Source organism: Python bivittatus, unplaced genomic scaffold (assembly GCF_059951505.1).
Source record: "Python bivittatus isolate LINGU-HERP-01145 unplaced genomic scaffold, Pbiv_v1 ctg000410_np1212, whole genome shotgun sequence".
NCBI classification, from domain to species: domain Eukaryota; kingdom Metazoa; phylum Chordata; class Lepidosauria; order Squamata; family Pythonidae; genus Python; species Python bivittatus.
In genome coordinates, this window is record NW_028277067.1 from 5,153,605 (window position 1) to 5,176,253 (window position 22,649).

At 42.5% G+C, this 22,649-nt stretch overlaps 1 protein-coding gene across 3 annotated transcripts in view; it reads left to right on the forward strand.

The window, feature by feature from the left end:
* The window catches only part of ERBB2 (erb-b2 receptor tyrosine kinase 2), a 72,349-nt gene that overhangs the window by 46,580 nt on the left and 3,120 nt on the right, over positions 1-22,649 (forward strand). For 2 of the 3 annotated variants that reach the window (XM_088143407.1, XM_088143406.1), the window contains 15 exons: positions 1,045-1,177; positions 2,265-2,355; positions 2,981-3,141; positions 7,105-7,152; positions 8,542-8,680; positions 9,410-9,532; positions 13,019-13,117; positions 13,305-13,490; positions 15,231-15,386; positions 16,715-16,790; positions 16,897-17,043; positions 18,055-18,152; positions 19,810-19,983; positions 22,080-22,356; positions 22,473-22,556. In XM_088143407.1, the coding sequence (XP_087999533.1) occupies positions 1,045-1,177; positions 2,265-2,355; positions 2,981-3,141; positions 7,105-7,152; positions 8,542-8,680; positions 9,410-9,532; positions 13,019-13,117; positions 13,305-13,490; positions 15,231-15,386; positions 16,715-16,790; positions 16,897-17,043; positions 18,055-18,152; positions 19,810-19,983; positions 22,080-22,356; positions 22,473-22,556 (1,992 nt within the window). The remainder of the gene's footprint in view (positions 1-1,044; positions 1,178-2,264; positions 2,356-2,980; positions 3,142-7,104; positions 7,153-8,541; positions 8,681-9,409; positions 9,533-13,018; positions 13,118-13,304; positions 13,491-15,230; positions 15,387-16,714; positions 16,791-16,896; positions 17,044-18,054; positions 18,153-19,809; positions 19,984-22,079; positions 22,357-22,472; positions 22,557-22,649) is intronic. The other variant, XM_088143408.1, reaches the window with a different exon arrangement.

The following is a 22,649-nucleotide window of genomic DNA, read 5'->3' on the forward strand; positions in this document are numbered from 1 at the left end:
AATGGCCAGGATATCACAAGTTAGGGTTAGGGTTCTTTAGGTATGGATGCTTATTACATTTTATTGGGGTTTTTTTTACCTTTTCCCCCCTCTTTTCCATAACAGTCAATGAATATAATAAAGTATATTTATCTAACAGGTATATGGGATAATGGGACAGTTTTATTCATTAACTTGTTTAAATCTTACCCCTAAAATTCAACGGCCATTTCATTAATTCAAAAGAAGTGAGGATGGTATGAGAGGGAGCAAGGGAGTACGTGGGTGGCCAGGGAGGCTCAGCATGAGCACAGTGGGGCTTGGGGTGGCTTCTGCTGAAGGATGGTGCGAGGGTGGCCGGGAAGGGTGCACAGGTGGCGGGGGAGCCATGGTGTGTGTGGTGGGGCTTGGGGTGGCTGCTGCCGGGTAGGGGAGGGTGCGTGAGTGGTTAGGGAGGATGCACAAGTGGCTGGGGAGGCATGGTATGAGTTCTGTGAGGCTCAGGGAGGGTGCACAAATGTGTGCAAGTGGCCAGGGAGGCATGGCATGAGTGCAGAGAGGCTGGAGGAGGGTGCACGGGTAAGGGAGATTTATCTGAGCAACTTGCAACCTTCCCTGATGGCTTCCCCATTGACTTTGCTTGTCGGAAGTGGAAGGGAAGGTCACAAATTGCAATCATGTCCCCGCAGGACGCTGTAAGTACAGGCTGGTTGCCAAGCATCCAGATCATGATCCCATGAAAACAGGGGTGCTGGGAAGGCCAGAACTTCGAGGACCCGTCGTAACCACCACTCATTTAGCTCCATCATAACTTCAAACAGTCACTGAATGAGTGGTGGTTAACCAAGGACTACCTGTATATATAATAAATGAACAAAAGTGGCTCCCTTTGCTATATCTAGTTTATTTCCTAGCCTTGTATTCAGCTGTTAATTATTTTGACTGGTTTCCCTGAATATTCTGCCCCTTTCAAGGTGATACCCATTGCTGACCTCTAGCCCCCCTGCCTTTACTGATAGCAAGGTTATGTGCTCACAAGCCTTCACTTGTATCTCTTCTCTGTAGATCTCCAAGGCCAGATTTGCTTCTCGCTGTGCTCCCAGGGACATTGCTGGGGACCAGGGAAAAGTCAGTGTGTGTCCTGCAACGGCTTTCTCCGGGGGAAGGAATGCATTGAGAATTGCAGTGTTCTAGAGGGGTATGTGACAGTGGGGAGGTGTGATTGGGTGGGGCTTTTCTGAGTGGGGTCCTGATTAAGAAAATATGCAGGAGGGAAAGAGTTTGGAAAATGCTAAATGGAAGGGGGGGAAAAGTTTCCTCAAGTCTTGTATTTTAATCCTGTTACTGAATGTAACAGGAAGTATAAGCTGTTCAGAGTTGGATACAATTGGAGTAGCATATTAGTGTTAGTAATAAATAAAATCACAATAAAATGTAAGAATGTGTTTGATTTCCCCTATCCCCAAATAAAAAGCAGAGGATAACTTCCTTAAAGTTTCAGTAGGTGGCACTGCATAGCTTACCTTGGATGATCTAGAAAGCTGTGCAGAATTGGCCCTGATTTAGTACTTGGAGATTGACAGGAAAATCCAGGGCTGTAGATTTATTCTGGAAGAAAGCAATAGTAAGCTGTTTCATTGTCATGCTTAGAAAACCTCCTGGATGTGCCATTATGGCTCATCAAGAGTAAAGATTGCTTGAAACCTTAAACAGTATGGACTTTTTGCTGAAAGAAGAAAATATGATTTATGGGTTTGAGAATTAAAAAAGATGTGAGGGGCTGAAGGAATTTGTATAACATCTAAGAGGGAGGGAAGATTCTAAGATTGCAATTACCTGTTGAAGAGAAGGTCAGAAGTCATATTTCATAACATTAGTTTCTTTTCTTTTTTCTTTGCTTGCACCTTTTTCTTTTTCTTTAGATTGTCTTTTACTTCATGTACAATTCTTAATAAACATAAATGAATTAAAAAAGAAGAGTCAAGATTGACTTGATGGCACTTTTACTTTTATCACTGTTGGGATGCTGGATCCTGTGCCATTTACCAAATTCTCAGCTTTCCATGTCTATTGAAGATATATGGAAGTAACATCATTCCTTCTCTTTTTCTAAAATATCCATCACCAGTCAAATAAATAAATATTTTTAAATCACCCAACTCTGATTATGAAGTTGTTTTTATTCTAATTCATTGGATTCTGAATTGAAAAATCAATGGCGTTTGAGAAAACTAGGATGTCAAGAAATCAGACTGTCTAAATTTTGGCTTGGTTTGAATTTGCAGAGATATCCGGGAATATATCAATGGAACACGGTGCTTTTCATGTCATCCAGAGTGCATGCCCCAAAATGGGACTGAATCTTGCTACGGATCGGTAAGAACACTGAAGTATCTTGAATTTCTGATATTATATTATTGTATTTTTTTCCCATTCATTAGCTTTGTGTGTCCTTTTGCCATTGGTTCACAGTGAAAGGAGTGCAACTATCCAGTCCCTCCCTTCTAGGGACCTGCAGTTGGTCTACAGTGTCCAGGGCCATAGCACTTTAAAACAGAAGGCAAACATTCAATTTTACATGAGTAAAACCATCATATGTTATAAGCTAACGAGTGAATTTGATTCAGGCAACTTCATTTTGGGATAATGTTACCCTTGAGATTAATTTGCTTCCTAGTAAGCGTTTGCAGTATTACAGAATCTGAGTTATACAACTATGTCCTTCATATGTAATAAAACGTGTAACCACTGGTATTTTCCTGAGGCAACTTTGCAACATACCCCGTGACTCCAAATTCCTAGATGCCTATCAAAAAGCTGGTTTTTACTGCTCTGTAGGTTATGTCCATCTAAGTCATGTCTGCAACTGGTCAGCTTGTATGATAAAATAACAGGAACGTCATTCAATATTGATAGTATTCAATATCCTGAAATGGGTGAGAGTTTATTTTCTTCTCTGCATGACAGGGAATCTTTCCCACCACCCTTTTTCCCCCTTCAGGAGGCAGACCAGTGTGTAGCTTGTGCTCATTACAAAGATGGACTGTCCTGCGTAGAGCGGTGTCCCAGTGGTGTGAAACTCGATGGCTCTTTCATACCTGTTTGGAAGTACCCCGATGAAGACAACGTCTGTCAGTTCTGCCCAATCAACTGTACCCACTCGTGAGTTTGCAACAAGGTTGAAGTCCAGGGGTGGGAAGATAGTCCATAAGGAGACACAGTAGGATTCTGACTACTTTCTGATGAAAAGTGAGGACAATGTAATGCAAAAACTGTAATCAGCTTTCAATCTAAAGACCCTTCAGTTGCGTACAAGAACAAATTATACTTTAAAGCAGAGTTTTAGAATAAGACTCTTCTCTCATTAATAGGCATTTCCCTCCGTTGCTGTAGTTGCAATTACAGTTAATCTTTTTAAGGGACATTCCCTTGCCTCTTTTGTTCTTTGATTTTGGGTCCGGCTATTCAAGCTTGAGTGGAACAGAAGGAGGGTTTTTGTTGTTGTTTTGTTTTATGAGCCATCTAAGTTTTAGCTTACACAAATGCATAAATTAAGAATAAGATAGGAGAGTCCTGTATTATTTATTGGGTTGCCTCATTTTTGATTTAATGTGGAGGGGTGGGGAGAGGAAATATCTGGACCTTTTTCAGTCTGGATTCAGGCTGGGGTATAGTACCGAGACCACATTGGTCGTGCTTGTGGATGACCTCTGGAGGGCTCAGGATGGGAGTGGTGCAACCATCCTGGCCCTCCTGGATCTCTCTGTGGCTTTCAGTACTATCAACAATGGTATCCTTCTGATGCCATCAGATTAGGTATTCCATTGTATTGGGAGTGGGAGGTACTGTTTTGCAGTGGTTCTCTCCTTTCTCCGTGGCCTATTTCAGTTGGTGTTGGTGGGGGGTGAGAGGCCAAGCCCCAGGCTGCTGCAATATGGGGTTACTCAGGGCTCAGGGCTGTCTCCTTTTTAATATTTATATGAAGCTGCTGGGTGAGGTCATTTGCCACCATGGGGTGCAGTATCATCAGTATGGTGTTGATACCTGTTATACAGTGGGGCAAAAAAGTATTTAGTCAGCCACCAATTGTGCAGGTTCTCCCACTTAAAAAGATGAGAGAGGCCTGTAATTTTCATCATAGGTATACCTCAACTATGAGAGACAAAATGGGGGGGGAAATCCAGAAAATCACATTGTCTGATTTTTAAAGAATTTATTTGCAAATCATGGTGGAAAATAAGTATTTGGTCACCTACAAACAAGCAAGATGTCTGGCTCTCACAGACCTGTAACTACTTCTTTAAGAGGCTCCTCTGTCCTCCACTCATTACCTGTAGTAATGGCACCTGTTTGACCTTGTTATCAGTATAAAAGACACCTGTCCACAACCTCAAACAGTCACACTCCAAACTCCATTATGGCCAAGACCAAAGAGCTGTTGAAGGACACCAGAAACAATATTGTAGACCTGCACCAGGCTGGGAAGACTGAATCTGCAATAGGCAAGCAGCTTGGTGTGAAGAAATCAACTGTGGGAGCAATAATTAGAAAATGGAAGACATACAAGACCACTGATAATCTCCCTCGATCTGGGGCTCCATGCAAGAACTCACCCTGTGGGGTCAAAATGATCACAAGAATGGTGAGCAAAAATCCCAGAACCACACGGGGGGACCTAGTGAATGACCTGCAGAGAGCTGGGACCAAAGTAACAAAGGCTACCATCAGTAACACACTATGCCACCAGGGACTCAAATCCTGCAGTGCCAGGCGTGTCCCCCTGCTTAAGCCAGTACATGTCTGGGCCCGTCTGAAGTTTGCTAGAGAGCATTTGGATGATCCAGAAGAGGATTGGGAGAATGTCATATGGTCAGATGAAACCAAAGTAGAACGTTTTGGTCTAAACTCAACTTGTCGTGTTTGGAGGAGAGAGAATGCTGAGTTGTATCCAAAGAACACCATACCTACTGTGAAGCATGGGGGTGGAAACATGCTTTGGGGCTGTTTGTCTGCAAAGGGACCAGGACGACTGATCCGTGTAAAGGAAAGAATGTATGGGGCCATGTATTGTGAGATTTTGAGTGAACACCACCTTCCATCAGCAAGGGCATTGAAGATGAAATGTGGCTGGATCTTTCAGCATGACAATGATCCCAAACACACCGCCCGGGCAACGAAGGAGTGGCTTCGTAAGAAGCATTTCAAGGTCCTGGAGTGGCCTAGCCAGTCTCCAGATCTCAACCCCATGGAAAACCTTTGGAGGGAGTTGAAAGTCCGTGTTGCCCAGCGACAGCCCCAAAACATCACTGCTCTAGAGGAGATCTGCATGGAGGAATGGGCCAAAATACCAGCAACAGTGTGTGAAAACCTTGTGAAGACTTACAGAAAATGTTTGACCTCTGTCATTGCCAACAAAGGATATATAACAAAGTATTGAGATGAACTTTTGATATTGACCAAATACTTATTTTCCACCATGATTTGCAAATAAATTCTTTAAAAATCAGACAATGTGATTTTCTGGATTTTTTCCCCCATTTTGTCTCTCATAGTTGAGGTATACCTATGATGAAAATTACAGGCCTCTCTCATCTTTTTAAGTGGGAGAACCTGCACAATTGGTGGCTGACTAAATACTTTTTTGCCCCACTGTACATCTTCACCCCTGCCCTGACAGGTGATGCAGTTGTGGTGTTGACCAAGTGCCTGGAGGCTGTGAGGGTCAGGATGGGGAGGAACTGACTTTGACTCAATCTTGGCAAGGCGGAGTGGCTTTGGGTTTTCGCCCCCACAGGGTCTGGTGATATGTCATCTTTGACTCTGGATGGGATTGCATTTCCCCGGACTGAGTTGGTGCACAATTTGGGGGTCCTCCTGGACTCACAGCTCCTGCTTGGAGAGCAGGTGGCAGCTGTGAGGGGGGGGGGCCTTTGCACAGATTCATCTTGTGTGCCAATTGTGCCCTTTCCTGGACCAGGAGGCCTTGCTCACAGTCACTCAGGCTTTGGTCAGTTCCCGTTTGGATTATTACAACATGTTCTACATGAGGCTGCCCTTGAAGAGACCCAGAAACTACAATTAGTCCACTATGCAGCAGCATATGCAATGTTGGGTCCCTCTAGGTTCACCCATGTTACACCCCTGTTGTGTGAGATGCACTAGCTTCCAGTTTCCTTCTGGGTGTAATTCAAAGTGCTGGTCATTACCTTTAAAGCCTACATGGTACAGGACCAGGCTGTTTGTGGGATCACCTCTCCCTGAAGGTATCTGCCTGTCCCGCTAGGTCAGATAGGATGGATACTCTTCAGGTCCCTTCCATGAAATATTGCCATCTAGTGGGACCTAGGAAGCATACCCTTTCTGTGGCTGCCCCTACCTTATGGAACACGCACCATATTAAACTTGAACTGATTAGGAGAAGAGGTTATAGCTTACCCTGTTCCATGTTTTGTTGCCTTTTGATAGGTGAACTTTGAAAATAGTGTTCCCTTTTTCTTCAAATTACAATCTGGTACAATCCATCCTATCACATTTTGACTCTAGCTGCCTCATTCTATTTCAGGTGTAGGTAAGATCTTAGTAGGGAGAGTATGGACTCTTTATTGTTCTATATCATTGTTGTGCCCAGGCAGAAACTGTAATGGCACCCTCTTATAATTTGCATGGGACACACCCCACCAGAAAATTCTTTTGCATAAGCTCTATTTGGTAGTGTTCTTGCACAACTGCTATTTGTTAAAACAGCCTTTCTGAACTGGGATTCTGCAAATCCTAGGAATCCATGAGAGATTGTATCTGAAAAAAGATAAGCATAGTTTATTTTTTAAACTTTGTACTGTGCAATGATAGGGTATGCGGCGGTGGAAATTTTTACACCCTGAAACTCTGCTGCCAGCCTGCTGCTTTGCTGTCATTGTAAACATTATAAAACATGGATTATGTAGGTTAGGGTTGTAAGTGAATGGTATTGTGAAGTTTTCAGGTTTTTTGCCATTTTTATGCAGGGATTCTCTGAGATCTGAGAATTATTTCAAGGGTACTTCCAGGGTAAAAGGTTGAGAAAGACTGCATTAAAGCAAAACTTGCCCAGTGAACGATTGCATTTCACCAGTTTTCTTTTTCCAGATGTGCATTACGGGATGAATTTGGCTGCCCTGTGGATCAGAAACCCAGGTATTTTTTTTTTTACTTCTTTCTCTTATCTCATTTTTCTATCATGAATTCAAAATAATGTACTTAGAGCCTACTGTGCACAAAGGGGGAGGTGTCTAAAGGTTATTGGATTTTGTGTGAATAAAAGCCACAATAATAGCCATGACTGTAGCAGTCAAAATAGGCAGGTTGGTAGCCATAATACTGAAATGCAACCCTGGCTCCTTTTGTATAGGTGTGCAGGACTTGGAGTATGACACTGTACCTGCCATCTTGACACCCCATACCAATGCTATTGCATGACTATATCTCATTATAGTCTTTCAGAATACTGAAAGACTTCTTTTATTTTAAGAAAATAAAAGTATATTACTAGCCCTTTTGGTTACACAGAAAACATTTCATGGCTGTTTCGACAGTACAGTGTACTTGTGTATTGAAAGTGCTTCAGAAATTACAAAAAGGAAAGCTTATTTTGAGTTAAGCTCAATTTAGGGACATATCCAGGCCGTTTTCTTGGGGGACAGCATGAAAGTGCTGCCTTTGGGGAGGTTTTTTGATTTCCCAATGTTGGAATTCTGTGGTAGTCATTCATCCAGGCACTAATCAGATCCTGTCTGCTTAACTGCTAACTCTAGCCAAGATCAGCCAAATGCTGCCACTTGCGAAGGCTTAGAAGTAATAAATGGCCTGAAATTGGATAGTAGGAAGCAACCTCAGGAGCTTCTAAAGAAAATGTGCCCAGATGACCCCAAAATTTGTCCCCTCTCCTCCAAGCTAGACAAATTAATGGGTTTGATTTGGCAGACATCAGCTTTATATGTTCAAAGTGTATGTTAAGAAAATGTTCTACTTAATTAATGGGCTACATTGCTAGAGAGGGGCAAGAGAGTGGTGAGATCTGTTCTTTTCTGATAATGTTCAAGAAAAGGCTTAGCAGAGGGTAGGCCTGCTGCCTCTTTTGGCAATGAATGAAACACCTCTGATCCACACATTGATTTTAGTGCAGCCTCTTTGTAATTTTAGTCTGTCTACAAGCAGTTTGCTCTTTCCCACCCAAAGGAGGCATACTACAGACAGACAGACAAATCAGGAACAGAAAAGCATTTGTGTTTTAGGAGAGAAGAGATGGTGTCTTGTATCTGGGAAGTGTGTAATTTTCCTGACTGTTGTAGTGCCAGACAAAGAAACCAACAAAGTCACTGTAAGAGGAAGGAATGGTGACTCTGGTTTCCCAGCTATTGTCAGTGATAGTTAGGGGAAAGTTTCTCTGCTTGTTGGTTTGCTCCTAATCCCTTGAGCGAGTAAACCATCCCCAGATTAATGGTTCCAAGCAGGGGACTGATGACAGTTTGGGATTCCCTGTTTTAGATTACAGTTTTTTCCTCTATCTTTCCCTCCCTCTTTCAGCCAGGCTACTTCAATCATTGCTGGTGTAGTGGGTGCTGCACTTGCCCTAGTACTGTTGCTTCTTACTGTTATTTGCATCAATCGACGGAAGCAGCAAGAGAGGAAACATGCAATGAGGCGTCTTCTGCAGGAAACTGAGGTATAGTTGGCAGTTGTCACCCCTTCTTTTAGTAATGGAGTGGGGGGAGGTAAAATAGAACCCCCTGACCCATGGTCACCCCGTGCCAGACCTCCTAAGGCCTTTCGTGACCCATGTGCAGCCTGCACCGATCCTCCCCCACCCTTCCCAATCCATGCATGGCCTCAACCAGCCCTCCCAAGACCTCCCCCAACCCCCCACAGCACCCCCCTCCAGCACCCCCCCCCACTCCTTGCCTGGGAATCCCACCTCTTCCTGCTTAATGACCCACATGGTCCTGGTGTCGTGACAGCACCTGGGACTGCAGGGATTGCTGTTGCTAAACAATGTGGTCATATGGCATTGCGCTTTACAACTACATCACTTAGCGACAGCAATCTCGATCCCAATTGCTGTCGTAACCCAAGGACTACCTGAATTGAGTGCTGGGAACAAATAGGTGTGGAGGGACTTTATATTCTGTTTCCAGATGTATTACAAGTATGTGGTTGGTCACTGTTAAAACCAAAAAAGCTGACTTCTTATTCCCTAAACTCATAAAGCTTCTACAACAGAGATGTTTCAACAATTCTGAAGGATACCAAGCACTGTTTTTGTTTTCATTTACCTTTGTGTCATCTAGAAAATGTTGGTATATTCTTGCATTGGAAATTTACTGACAGAAATACATTTATCTCCTTTTTTATCCCCTCATTCTTATGTCTTGGTTTCTTTCTGTGACTTTGCTAGTTAGTGGAGCCTTTGACCCCCAGTGGAGCTCTTCCAAACCAGGCTCAGATGCGTATTCTCAAGGAGACAGAACTGAAAAAAGTCAAGGTTTTGGGGTCAGGTGCTTTTGGAACTGTGTATAAGGTGAGGAAAACAGGGATTGAGAATTACTTAGTTAAATTTGGGCAAATGGCAGGGGAGGCTTTGGTTGGCAATAATTTGAAGACCACCTCAAGAAATTCAGAGCATCTCCCCTCTTTCCCTCACTCCCCAAACCCTTTGAAGACAACCTCTGGTCTTCACTGGCACCAGCCTTGAAACACTGAAAACACAACATGAATCAACCAGTGTTCTTCCCAGTTGACCAAGGGAAGAGCACAAAAAACAGCCCACAACTAATAGCCCATTCCCTACAGAAATTTCTTTCTGCTGTGTCTGTCTGATGCTTTCTAAAACTGAAAGAAACATGAGTAGTTGTCTATGATAGGGAAAGGCACCATCCTTCTGCTCAGTTTAAAAGATTATAGAAGTACTGGTATGAAGCAATAATGGCTGAACTGCTATAGGAGTTGAGAGGTATGATAAACCCAGATTTCCCACTGATGAGAAAAATGGCCCACCCTCCAAGTTTTGCAGGCTTCAATATCTCTAAAGAAAAACTGGCTTCACTGTGATTATCGATGCACCATATTCTAGCTGGAAATTGGCTCAGCTGCTGAACAGATAAAATATTGTGAGATCACAGAGATGTGGTGCTGATGTGGGACCCTCACTGTAACTATGTATGGAGTGTCCTTGGAATCAACAAAAAATGTGCAAGTTCTCTGCAATTTGAAGAACTATCTTGAATGCTGTTAAAGTATGTGCTATAGTGCCTTCTTGACTTCATTCAATTTGCAAAGAGAAGGGGATTGAACCAGAGCAGAAAGGAACCAAGTATGGAGCTATCCTTGCCAATCAGTGCTGCTCTGCCATCTATTTGACAGTGTATGTTCACTCTTTCTGGCTGTTCCACTTGCCCTGGGATCAGTCTTCATTGTGTGGAATTGCAGAAACCATATTCTTGGCTAGCCTTTTCCAACCTGGAACTGGTCAGGCAAATTGAAGTATAACTCCCATCCTTTCCTGTCAGCATGGTTTGAGCATATTTAGTTCTATTCATCAGTGTATTTCTACACCATGCTATAGTATTATAATATGGTATGATTCCTGTTCTACTCTTTTTAGGTTTTTTGCCGAATTTATCATTTTATCAGTCAGAAGTTCTCATTCAGTAGAGGTCTTCAAACAGAGACTGGATGGTTATCCCTCAGAGGTGCTTTAGTGCAGTGTTTCTCAACCTTGGCAACTTTTAAGATGTGTGGATTTCAACTCCCAGAATTCTGGGAGTTGAAGTCCACACATCTTAAAGTTGCCAAGGTTGAGAAATTGCTTTAGTGGATCCTGCACAGAGCAGAGGGTTGAATTAGAGAACCCCTATGATCCATTCCAACTCCATTTCCTTGATTTTCTCAACACTTTGTATATTTACAGTGGGGCAAAAAAGTATTTAGTCAGCCACCAATTGTGCAAGTTCTCCCACTTAAAAAGATGAGAGAGGCCTGTAATTTTCATCATAGGTATACCTCAACTATGAGAGACAAAATGGGGGAAAAAATCCAGAAAATCACATTGTCTGATTTTTAAAGAATTTATTTGCAAATCATGGTGGAAAATAAGTATTTGGTCAATATCAAAAGTTCATCTCAATACTTTGTTATATATCCTTTGTTGGCAATGACAGAGGTCAAACGTTTTCTGTAAGTCTTCACAAGGTTTTCACACACTGTTGCTGGTATTTTGGCCCATTCCTCCATGCAGATCTCCTCTAGAGCAGTGATGTTTTGGGGCTGTCGCTGGGCAGCACGGACTTTCAACTCCAAAGGTTTTCCATGGGGTTGAGATCTGGAGACTGGCTAGGCCACTCCAGGACCTTGAAATGCTTCTTACGAAGCCACTCCTTTGTTCCCCGGGCGATGTGTTTGGGATCATTGTCATGCTGAAAGACCCAGCCACATTTCATCTTCAATGCCTTTGCTGATGGAAGGAGGTGTTCACTCAAAATCTCACGATAAATGGCCCCATTCATTCTTTCCTTTACACGGATCAGTCGTCCTGGTCCCTTTGCAGAAAAACAGCCCCAAAGCATGATGTTTCCACCCCCGTGCTTCACAGTAGATATGGTGTTCTTTGGATGCAACTCAGCATTCTCTCTCCTCCAAACACGACGAGTTGAGTTTAGACCAAAACGTTCTACTTTGGTTTCATCTGACCATGTGACATTCTCCCAATCCTCTTCTGGATCATCCAAATGCTCTCTAGCAAACTTCAGACGGGCCCAGACATGTACTGGCTTAAGCAGGGGGACACATCTGGCACTGCAGGATTTGAGTCCCTGGTGGCATAGTGTGTTACTGATGGTAGCCTTTGTTACTTTGGTCCCAGCTCTCTGCAGGTCATTCACTAGGTCCCCCCGTGTGGTTCTGGGATTTTTGCTCACCATTCTTGTGATCATTTTGACCCCACAGGGTGAGATCTTGCATGGAGCCCCAGATCGAGGGAGATTATCAGTGGTCTTGTATGTCTTCCATTTTCTAATTATTGCTCCCACAGTTGATTTCTTCACACCAAGCTGCTTGCCTATTGCAGATTCAGTCTTCCCAGCCTGGTGCAGGTCTACAATTTTGTTTCTGGCGTCCTTCAACAGCTCTTTGGTCTTGGCCATAGTGGAGTTTGGAGTGTGACTGTTTGAGGTTGTGGACAGGTGTCTTTTATACTGATAACAAGGTCAAACAGGTGCCATTACTACAGGTAACGAGTGGAGGACAGAGGAGCCTCTTAAAGAAGTAGTTACAGGTCTGTGAGAGCCAGACATCTTGCTTGTTTGTAGGTGACCAAATACTTATTTTCCACCATGATTTGCAAATAAAGTCTTTAAAAAATCAGACAATGTGATTTTCTGGATTTTTTCCCCCATTTTGTCTCTCATAGTTGAGGTATACCTATGATGAAAATTACAGGCCTCTCTCATCTTTTTAAGTGGGAGAACTTGCACAATTGGTGGCTGACTAAATACTTCTTTGCCCCACTGTAACTCAGAAAAGTCACTTTTTTTTTACACATCTTTATCTGCATTTCTAATGTACAGGTGTAATGTAGTTTTGCAAGCAATGTAGCCATAGTAAAATGCATGTTTGTGCTTTAGGTCCCTAAATATGTATCCTCAAATTGAGGCCTTTGTTGTAAAATTCTGAAAAACTTTTTATATATATTCTGCTGCTGCTTATGCTGCATTTCTTATTCATCTAGTCCAAAATCTGTATGTTCATTCTGATTGACTAAGTTTCTGATTATCAGAAGACATTGCTAATTGTGATTACAGCTAAATAATATCACTTAAAAATTGCCAAGGTTAATTTGCTATGTAGACTCAGTGTGTGGGTGGGATCCCAGTGACTCCTTGGGGAATTTTGGTGCAGAATTCCCCATGCGTCTTGGGTGCACGCGCACGCACACACACACTTCCTTGATTAAAGAATAATCTGATTGTGTTCATCACCATATTATTATTATTTTTTAATTTCTATGTAGGGTGTGTGGATTCCAGATGGAGAAAGTGTGAAGATCCCAGTGGCCATCAAAGTCTTGCGGGAAAACACTTCACCTAAAGCCAATAAGGAGATTTTGGATGTAAGAAAACCCTGATGACCCTCCTGGTCGGGTGTGTTCCTTCCAGCAAAGGGCAACAGACATATAGTGTACCTCTCCACCCCCATCCAATTAATTGCTTGGCTTCTGTTGTTTGTGCTTGTTGGTCTCTCAGATAGTTCTCTTCCTACAAAGTACCTCTAACTTCCATCCTCCTCCATTTCCACAGGAGGCATATGTTATGGCAGGTGTAGGCAGCCCTTATGTCTCTCGGCTGCTGGGAATCTGCCTCACCTCCACAGTGCAGCTTGTGACTCAGCTCATGCCATATGGCTGCCTTCTAGACTATGTGCGGGAGAATAAGGACCGCATTGGATCTCAGGACCTCCTCAACTGGTGTGTGCAGATAGCCAAGGTAGGTGGAACTTTAAGACGGGTACGGTTTTATGGTGCTAATCCTTCTGGTTCACAGGGCAACATTACCCAGTCTTTTTTAAGTCTTGAAGCCATCTTTCCCATATATTCTCCTGTCAGATTTGGTTTCTGCTGTTCCCTTTTTCATCTACTTTGACCAAAAGCAAGAAATGCTTCTGAGATACCCTCTTACATGAACACAATCTATTTACAGGGCACCAGCTGGACATGTCTGAAGAGAATGTTAAGAAGGGCAAGTTACATTGATGGATTCATTATTAGAATAAGGTTCTTGAGGCTTTTTTTTTTAATATGCTACTTGGAATGGAACTATCTAGCATCTATATATTTCACTCTTTTGTAATTGGAGATTATATTTGCCAAAATTCCTCTTATGAAGAAAGGCAGAGTAGGAGTACGAAGTAACTGCTGGGATTCCACAAAAGAGACCTTGAAAGAATTGCTCAATTTTAATTTCAGCATTCTTTTCCTCCCACATCTTTCTTATATAGGTAGTCTTCAACTTACAATGGTGCTGAACGAATGGTGGTTACAACTGGTCCTTGGAGTTACGGCCATCCCAGCACCCCCATGGTCATGTGATTGCGATCTGGGTGCTTGGCAACTTGTTCGCACTTAAGATCAGTTGCCAAGCACCCCACAACCACATGATCACCATTTGCAACCTTCCCTGGCACCTTCCCCAGAAAGTCAATGGGGAAGCTGGCAGGGAAGATTGCAGGTCACTGGGGTAAGTCTCCCGCACCTGCACACCCTCCCCAACCCACGCCGCACCTCTCATGCACCCCTGCACACCCTCAACCCGTGCAGTGCCTCTCATGCACACTTACTCACCCTCCCTGACCTGCATGGCACCTCTCACATACCCACACACTCTCCCCAACCACCACAGTGCCTTGTGCACCTCCCCGACCCACGCAGCGCCTCTCTGACCTTCCCCATCGGGGTTGGGGAGGATGCATGGGGATGCGGCATGGGTCAGGGAGGGGGTGTGGGGTACGGCACGGGTTGGGGATGGTGCACGGGGGTGCACAGGGATGCATGAGAAGCGCCATGTGGGTCAGGGAGGGGGTGCACGGTGGCCGGCAGGGTGCAATGTGCTGGGGGAGGGTCTGCGGGTGGAGGAGACTTATCCCAGTGATTTGCAATCTTCCCTGCCGGCTTCCCCTTTGACTTTCTGAAGAAGCTGGCAGGGAAGGTTGCAAATGGCGATCATGTGATTGCGGGGCGCTTGGCAACCAGTCATAAGTGCGAATGGGTTGCCAAGCACCAGATCACATGACCACAGGGGTGCTTGGATGGCCACAACTTCGAAGACCGGTCATAAGTCTTCTTTTTCAGCACTGTCATAACTGCAAATGGTCACTGAATGAATGGTCATTAAGTTGAGCACTACCTGTATTCCCAGAGTAGGTAGTATTAGATTAAAGAGAATAATTGTCTAGGTCAGTAGATAGTAGCTACATATATTGAAACATTTGCGTGAAAGGGAGTAACCCATTGACAAAGGCATATTAGGAAACCCCCAACTCTTTTTCTTTCTCTTTTGCTTACAAATTAAATTTGAGGAACTTTCTGGTGACATAAAAGAAGTTGATTTTAATCATAACATTAATTATAATGTTATAACCTTCATGTGGATGGAAATGCATTCTCTTAAAGAGATCTATCAATACTTCTCCTTGGCCAGGGAACCAACAGGCATTTGCTTCTCTTTCAGGGCATGAGCTACCTGGAGGATGTCCGTTTGGTTCATCGGGATTTGGCTGCCCGGAATGTCCTGGTGAAGAGTCCAAATCATGTGAAGATTACAGATTTTGGGTTGGCCCGACTGCTGGACATTGATGAAACAGAATATCACGCCGATGGAGGGAAGGTGGGACATGGGAATGTTCCTTATTTAATGGGCCAAATGCAGATAAATTCTACTGGGAAATGCTACAGTTAACAGTACACTATAAAACAGTAGATACGCTTTGCTCCCTCCTAGAGAAATGCCAGATTGACAATGTCTTAGTTGAACAGAAAAGTGTCTCTTGCTGTAACCCAAAATATCTGCAAATAATATTTGACTGATACTCTAATTTTATGAGTTAAGAGCACAACCTCTTCTGAACAAAGGCTTGCTGGTATTTTGACAATTATTTTTGTCTTGTACAGTTCTTATGTGGTATTAAAACACACACCCACACAGAGCAAGAATTAGAACTTCTATAGATTTCAGATTACATTTCACAATTAATATTTAAGGAAGATTTGTGAATAACTCTGGAAGACATTCATGCTCAGTCCCTCCTCTACTTCCCGTTGATGTCATCCTTTCTACCTGGTCTGCCTCTTTTTCTAGCACATGAACTGATTCCTTTGTTTCTTAAATTAAAGGCTCTAAAAGCATATTATCCCAGTTTCCCTCACTTTCTCCTTCTGTGCAAAATAACTTAACAAACTGAAATTATAAATATACTAAAACCAAGCTAGTTTAAAAAAAAGGAAGGGCAACAGGGATAGAGCTGCACATATGGTGTATATAGAGCAGCTTTGACTGTTAATAGAGACCACAAGTATTGAAGCTGTGCAAGGAGTGGAGCTAACATTAGGAATGAGCTGTCTAAAGCCCGTCCCACTTTACACTTTTTTTTTAAAGTAGGGATGACCAACTTGAGGTATGCAAGTTGCATCCCCCTAGTACATCAAGATCCCACGGCTGAACTTCAGTGAGAAAAATGTCAGCAGTATCATTATTTTTTCCCAAAAATTAAGGTAGGAAGACCTTTAGCAGGAGGTCTCTGGGAAGCAAACCACTCCCATTCCAAATCTTTTTTAAAAATCCAAATATCAAAATGGCTGAAATAGAGCTGAAAAGGTGATTTGGTGGCATTTTTCAGAGTTTGGAAGCAGGATTGGTAAGCTGTGTTTAGACTCTTCCATTAATTGTTGCATATAAGGAATCAGCACATATGATGGAATATTTCTCCAGGCAAAATTTTCTGGCTATTCTGTTGGGTCCTCTTACCACCTGCTTTGAATCTGAAAGGGTACAGCTTCAGCATTGCTTTACCTCTGCACTGAGAATTAAGCTTTGATTACGTACACAACCATTTCTTAGCACCATCTAAAAACATCCAAATATCCATGTACTGCTTGAAACCAGCCAGCAGAGATGTGACTTGGGGTCATCCGTACATTACTGGTTTATTTCTCCAGGTACCTATCAAGTGGATGGCCTTGGAATCCATCTTGCGCAGACGATTTACTCACCAAAGTGATGTGTGGAGCTATGGTACGTGGGGTCTGTTCTCCTTCCAGTTAACTCTCATTGTGAAAACTTGACTGTTGCTTCATGGGAAACTCCCTTTTTCTCTTTCCCACCCCCACCCTTTCTCCAGGTGTTACTGTTTGGGAGCTGATGACTTTCGGTGCAAAGCCTTATGATGGTATCCCAGCCCGAGAGATTCCTGATCTGCTGGAAAAAGGAGAGAGATTGCCCCAGCCTCCTATTTGCACCATTGATGTCTATATGATTATGGTTAAATGTAAGACATCAGGGATGGTGGAAGGTGGAAGGTGAAAAATAATTTTCTGATGGGTTGGGGCTACTAGCCCCAGAAAGGAAATTGGAGCTCCAATACATCTGAGGAGCATCAGATTGAGCAAGTCTGTGGTCAAGAATGCAATAAAATATAAAGGAGGAAGTTGGTTGGTTGCTGTAATCTGCCTAGCTTTGGCCTCCAGCTATCCTGTAAAAAGAAGCAGGAAGAGAATGAGAGGAAGTTGAACTGCATGTATCAAGCGGGGGTTGGATTAGATGACCACGTATCGATCACTTCCAATTCTGTGATTCTAAGATATGACAATATTTTGGCTGTGCCTTCAAACAGCATAGTTAGTTCTAAGCATTATAATACATCATTGGTGTATTTTTTTTTGTCAACTACTAACTTTGCTGCTATTTATTCAGATATATATACTATATTCTGCAGAATTATTTTTAAAAGTGTATAATATGATGTTTGGCATAGCATTACGTTTTTGGAAAGCCTACTTCCATTCTAAAATCAAAAGCAGCATATGTTCTAGATACAGATATTTAAAAGTGGGCAATGTCTACCTAGTCCTGACTTCTATCTGGGTTTTCTACCAAATTGGGGATAGGCATCTTTAGTGTGTTTGCAGATTTTTAGCCTTTCCTGTGAGAAACAAAGGTAAAATTTGCAGAATAAATTATGTAGAAATTAGGCAGTTTTTCTCATTTTGCATAGAATTTGCAAATACAGCTTTTCTGAACCCCATATATGAACTGCTACTGTAGGAGATTAAAAGCAATATAAAGGTTCTAAAATAGGTAAATAAATATTTTGAATTTCCAGAAGTCATGATGATATTTCCAGCATTTTTTTTCTTGTTCATTCCAGCTAGCTGATCTTTGCAAGGGTCATTCTTTTGCTGACCATTCTTCTCCTTCCCACAATCAGAGAAACTAGTTCTTTTTGTCATAAGGAGGACTTAATTTGGTCATATATGTGTATGCTCTCTTTGCTCCAAAGGCTGGATGATTGACTCAGAATGCCGGCCCAAGTTCCGAGAATTGGTTACTGAGTTCACACGCATGGCCAGAGATCCTCAGAGGTTTGTGGTTATTCAGGTGAGGAAGATGTTTTACTGTCAGGAGGCATGCGCTACCTCCTAAGAGCATTATTCTTTTATTGCATAACAGTAAGAATGGTGGGGAAAAGGGGGAAGAAAAACTAGAAGAGCTTCCTGCTGCACAAGATCAAGCCAAGCTAGAGTAGCATTGTTTCTCAAAATGTGGCTAGTTAGATATACCCAAAGGTGTCCTATAAGGTCACAACAAAGATAGCTCTCCTGGTTGTTGATATTCTTGATAACTAAGCCTACTACAGCCTTCTAAAGCTGGCATCCAGGTTAATTTACTGCTAGGAAAAATTGATATTGTTACTAGTGCAATGCATGAAAGTGTCTGAAATTACTATAGCTGCTGCTGTAACCATATGAAGTCTTCTGAATGTATGTAGGCCAAATTCATAGCCTGCTGTTTAATCTGGACCTCAGTGGTCTAGATTTCTCTCTCTGTTTTGGTCTTGGGGAAATATTTTATGCCAAAGGCAAATTAATTAATAATGACCAAGTATTGGTGCAGTGTCCCTGTATTCCTCAGCGGTATATGGTCACATGCTTAAATTCTCTGGAACCATTGGCTTTCCAGGCAACAATATGTGTCTATCCTTAACACTGTGGCCTTCAAAGCAAATGGGCAATGAAATTGGAAAAGCCTTGTGGCTTTTATAATATAAGCAACCATTTCACCAAGGATTGTTACCTAACTTGCTTCTAAATTTATAGAAGATGCAATTTCTAATTGAGTCTGAAGGAGCAGAGTACAGTATATGGATATTTTCATGCAATGAAGTGCAGGAATTAGCTAAGTAAATATCATATGACAGTGTTATAAGCTTATTTGTGTTTTATGTTTTATCTGAGTTTTCAATATTGCCATCAGTTGTCTTCTCAGTGCCATTATCTGCATCAGAAACTCTCTATTAAGCCAAAACATGTGAGAACCTGTATTGGGTAGACAAGTGAAAGTCCCACTTTTCTTTTAAGTGACTTGTTGGGGGCAACATTTTATAAAGTTTATGAGGCCAAGTTAAAGGGAGAACATTCAAGATAATAAAATTAATTTGATTTTGTTTCGTTTGGTATTTAATTGTAATGAAATTAATTATATATAATGAATAGGAATACTCTCCATGTACTACATAATTCCCTTTCTGTATCACATTAAAAAAATGGTAATGGAGGACATTCTAGGGGCCACATCCAATGCTTTTGGTGGCCAGTGTGGCTCTGAGAACACTAGATATTTACCTCTGGTTTATGTTCTGGGGTTGCACTGTATAATATATGGTGCTAATTAGAAATAGTAACCTTTTGCTGCATTGCTTCCTGTTTGTGTTCCTCTGCTGCCAGAGTGGTGTTTTATTTTTAATCTTGGATAAGATTGCAGAAGATATTATGGCAAATATGTGGAAATTGGCATAGTGCCCCATAATTGTAAAGCCATAAGCTATGAACCATGAAATCCCCACTTCACTTCCCACTTTTGCCATGAAATTATTAGATGACCTTAGATAAGTCACCCTCACAGCCTTAGTTGATATAATTGCATTATGAGGATATTAATTTTGACCATCCAGGGAGTTATAAGGCTACCCCATACTTTAGTAGAAGCAAGAGAATTTTGGGAGCTGCAAGTATTTACTGTTTGTTTTTCTTGATAGAACGATGAAAAGATGGGTCTTGCTAGCCCCATAGACAGCACTTTCTATCGCACTTTGCTGGAAGAGGAAGACATGCAAGACTTGGTGGATGCAGAAGAATACCTTGTCCCCCATCAAGGCTTTTTCAGTGGTGAAACATCAGCTGACTATCGATCTAGAATTGCTTCTGCAAGAGTAAGCATATGGTTCAGTTTATTATAGCCAAAACAGACAAAACCCGTTTGTATCTTGGTTATGCTACACTATATTTCTACAGAGTAGAAATAGGGAATATTTTTCAGTTCAAGAACTGCTTTACTTTAGGCAAGCAAAATTTTAAAAGTCTTCCTTGAAGGGCTCAATAATAAGAATTCTAGTTTCCAGCTATCTGCCATTTTCCTTTTTTTTTTTTTTATCCGCACTCAATCGTTACCGATTCTGCGCTGACTGCCTGGACGAGTCTCTGCAGTTTTCAAGGCAAGGTGTTTTGGAAGTGGTTTGCCATTGCCTCCTTCCTAGAGCAGAGGCCAGCTGGCGAGCGCAGGAGGTGGGGTTTCCATTGCTTCACACCTTTTTCGGGCGTGTGCGGCTTCCGCGTTACCGGCAACTTGGTCCCATCTCCCATGCAAGCGCCACCAGCATTTTTCCTCCCACCGGGGTGAGAGTACCCATTTATCTACTCATGTAAGTTTTCGAGCTGCTGGGTTGGCAGGAGCTGGGGAGGAAGCAGGAGCTCACTCTGCTGCGCAGAGTTGGGCTCGAACCGCTGTTCGACCATTTCTGGCCGGCAACTTTCAGCATCATTAAGCCGCTGCGCCACTGCATCCCTTGCCATTTTCCTTTCCCTTGCCCAAATGGGGAAAGGAAAGAATGAAGACTTTAAAAAGCTATTGGCTGGAATACTCCTACGTGCTGTCCAACCAGCACTATAAGAACATAAAGAAAAGTTGCTGCTTAGGGGACTGGGAGGGGAAAGGGAAGAAGGACATCCTGCTTGCCCTGATGAGACGATGGCCCTCTTACTGATTCTGGAGGATACACACAGCACCCTCAATCTGCCCAACTTGCCACAAAAACAAGCTCCCCTGTCTTCTCTTGCTCCATGTCAAGCCTTTCTCTATCTCTGTTTGCATAAGCAGGGCTGTGTGGCTTATCTGGTACACTTCATTTTGTTGCAGGCAACTCCAACTGGCTAGTGTATAGTGGGAAAGGCATGCCTGTCTCCTTTGCACAGTGCCCTCCACAGAGTTTGTCAATTTCTACCTCTAGCTCAAGCAAAATGATAGTATGTGTTGTCTCCTCCACTGATGGACTGGTGAAATGCTCATCATGAGCAAGCAACTCCAACTCTGAGTGGGGGATCAGAGTAGGTCAATGTTTTTCAAACTTGGCAACTTTAAGACATATGGACTTCAACTCCCAGAAGCTGGAGAATTCTGGGAGTTGAAGTCCACACATCTTAAAGTTGCCAAGTTTGAAAAACTGGACCAGATGATCTCTACTGCCCCTTCCAACTGAAACCACATGCTTCAGAGAACTGCCTGCATATTGCAAAAGATTGGCACTTGCTTTCTGAGCATGGGTGGGAAGAGGAAATGGGAATCTGCCAATCAAGGGCTATTATCAGCAAGCAGCTGAAGGCTGTGGTACAGAATTCCCTTTTGAGGCAAGAGGAGAAAAAAAATCAGCAAGAAAAGGAAAAAAAAACACCTTTCCAGAGACAGCTAGACTAGGATTTGGATGAGGAGGAGGAGGAGCTAGAGGTAGTAGGAGAAGCACATATACCAAACCTACACGCAGAGAGTAGAAGGAGGATTGGCCCTGTTCCTTCAACAGTTAATCTGAAGAGATCTGGGACAAACATGCCCACAGGTCCAAAAAGCCTGGAGATCTGCTTGTAAAGGTTATGTGTATGAATTGAAAAACAAAGCAATAACATATAATAACAAGCAATAAAATAACAAAGTATTTGCCGGGGGGACAGGTGGGGATGAACATATCTTTGGCTCAATTCTTGCAGGTTATTCTATTTTGCTAATTTTCTGCGCTATGATAGGTAGAAGACTTCAACATATGTTAATTAAAGAACTGTATATTTTTTAAGCCTAAATTTGTAAACCACCTGCATTATTGATTAAATGCATTTACATACTAGATGGGGGAAATATCCATCCATCCATCCATCCATCCTCATTCCAGATTCCAAAATTCTCCATAAAAATGCAGATCTAGATCCATAGCTTGCACTTATAACATCCATTTTTTAGATCTTGTGAACTGTTTCCTTCTAGAATGCTATAGAGACTCAAATGGACGCAGAAGAGACTGAGGAATCTCCTCAGTACCCATATTTGGGGCCATCCCTTTCAGAAGAGTCTGAAAGTATCACCTCTGATTTGCGTGAGGAGGATTATACAGCAAACAAAGCAGTGCAGAGTCCAGCACCGTTGCAGGCACCTGATTCTCTTCAACGCTACAGTGAAGATCCCACAAGTGCTTCAATTAATGAAAAGGAGAATCCAGATACCAAGAGCTACACTACACCATTACCCTTGGCTGTCATACCAGGTAAGTGCTACTCCTAGGCTGTTAGACTGCAGAGCAATTTGGTTTTGAAGGCAGAACAATGCTGGGGATGTTCATGTAGTCTGCAACTCCTTAAAAGTTAACATATTTTTTCTCAGGAACAAGCAGTTGCCCTCTGCAGCTGCAGCATGATCCCAGGAAAGTACATTTAGTTTCAGCAGTCACAGATAGAAGCATCCAAGGTACTCTGAAGCTTTTTTTTTTTTTTAAACTTGCAAATCTAAAGCACTGCACAGTCCTACTCTGTATGACGGCATATTTGGGAACTTTTGTTG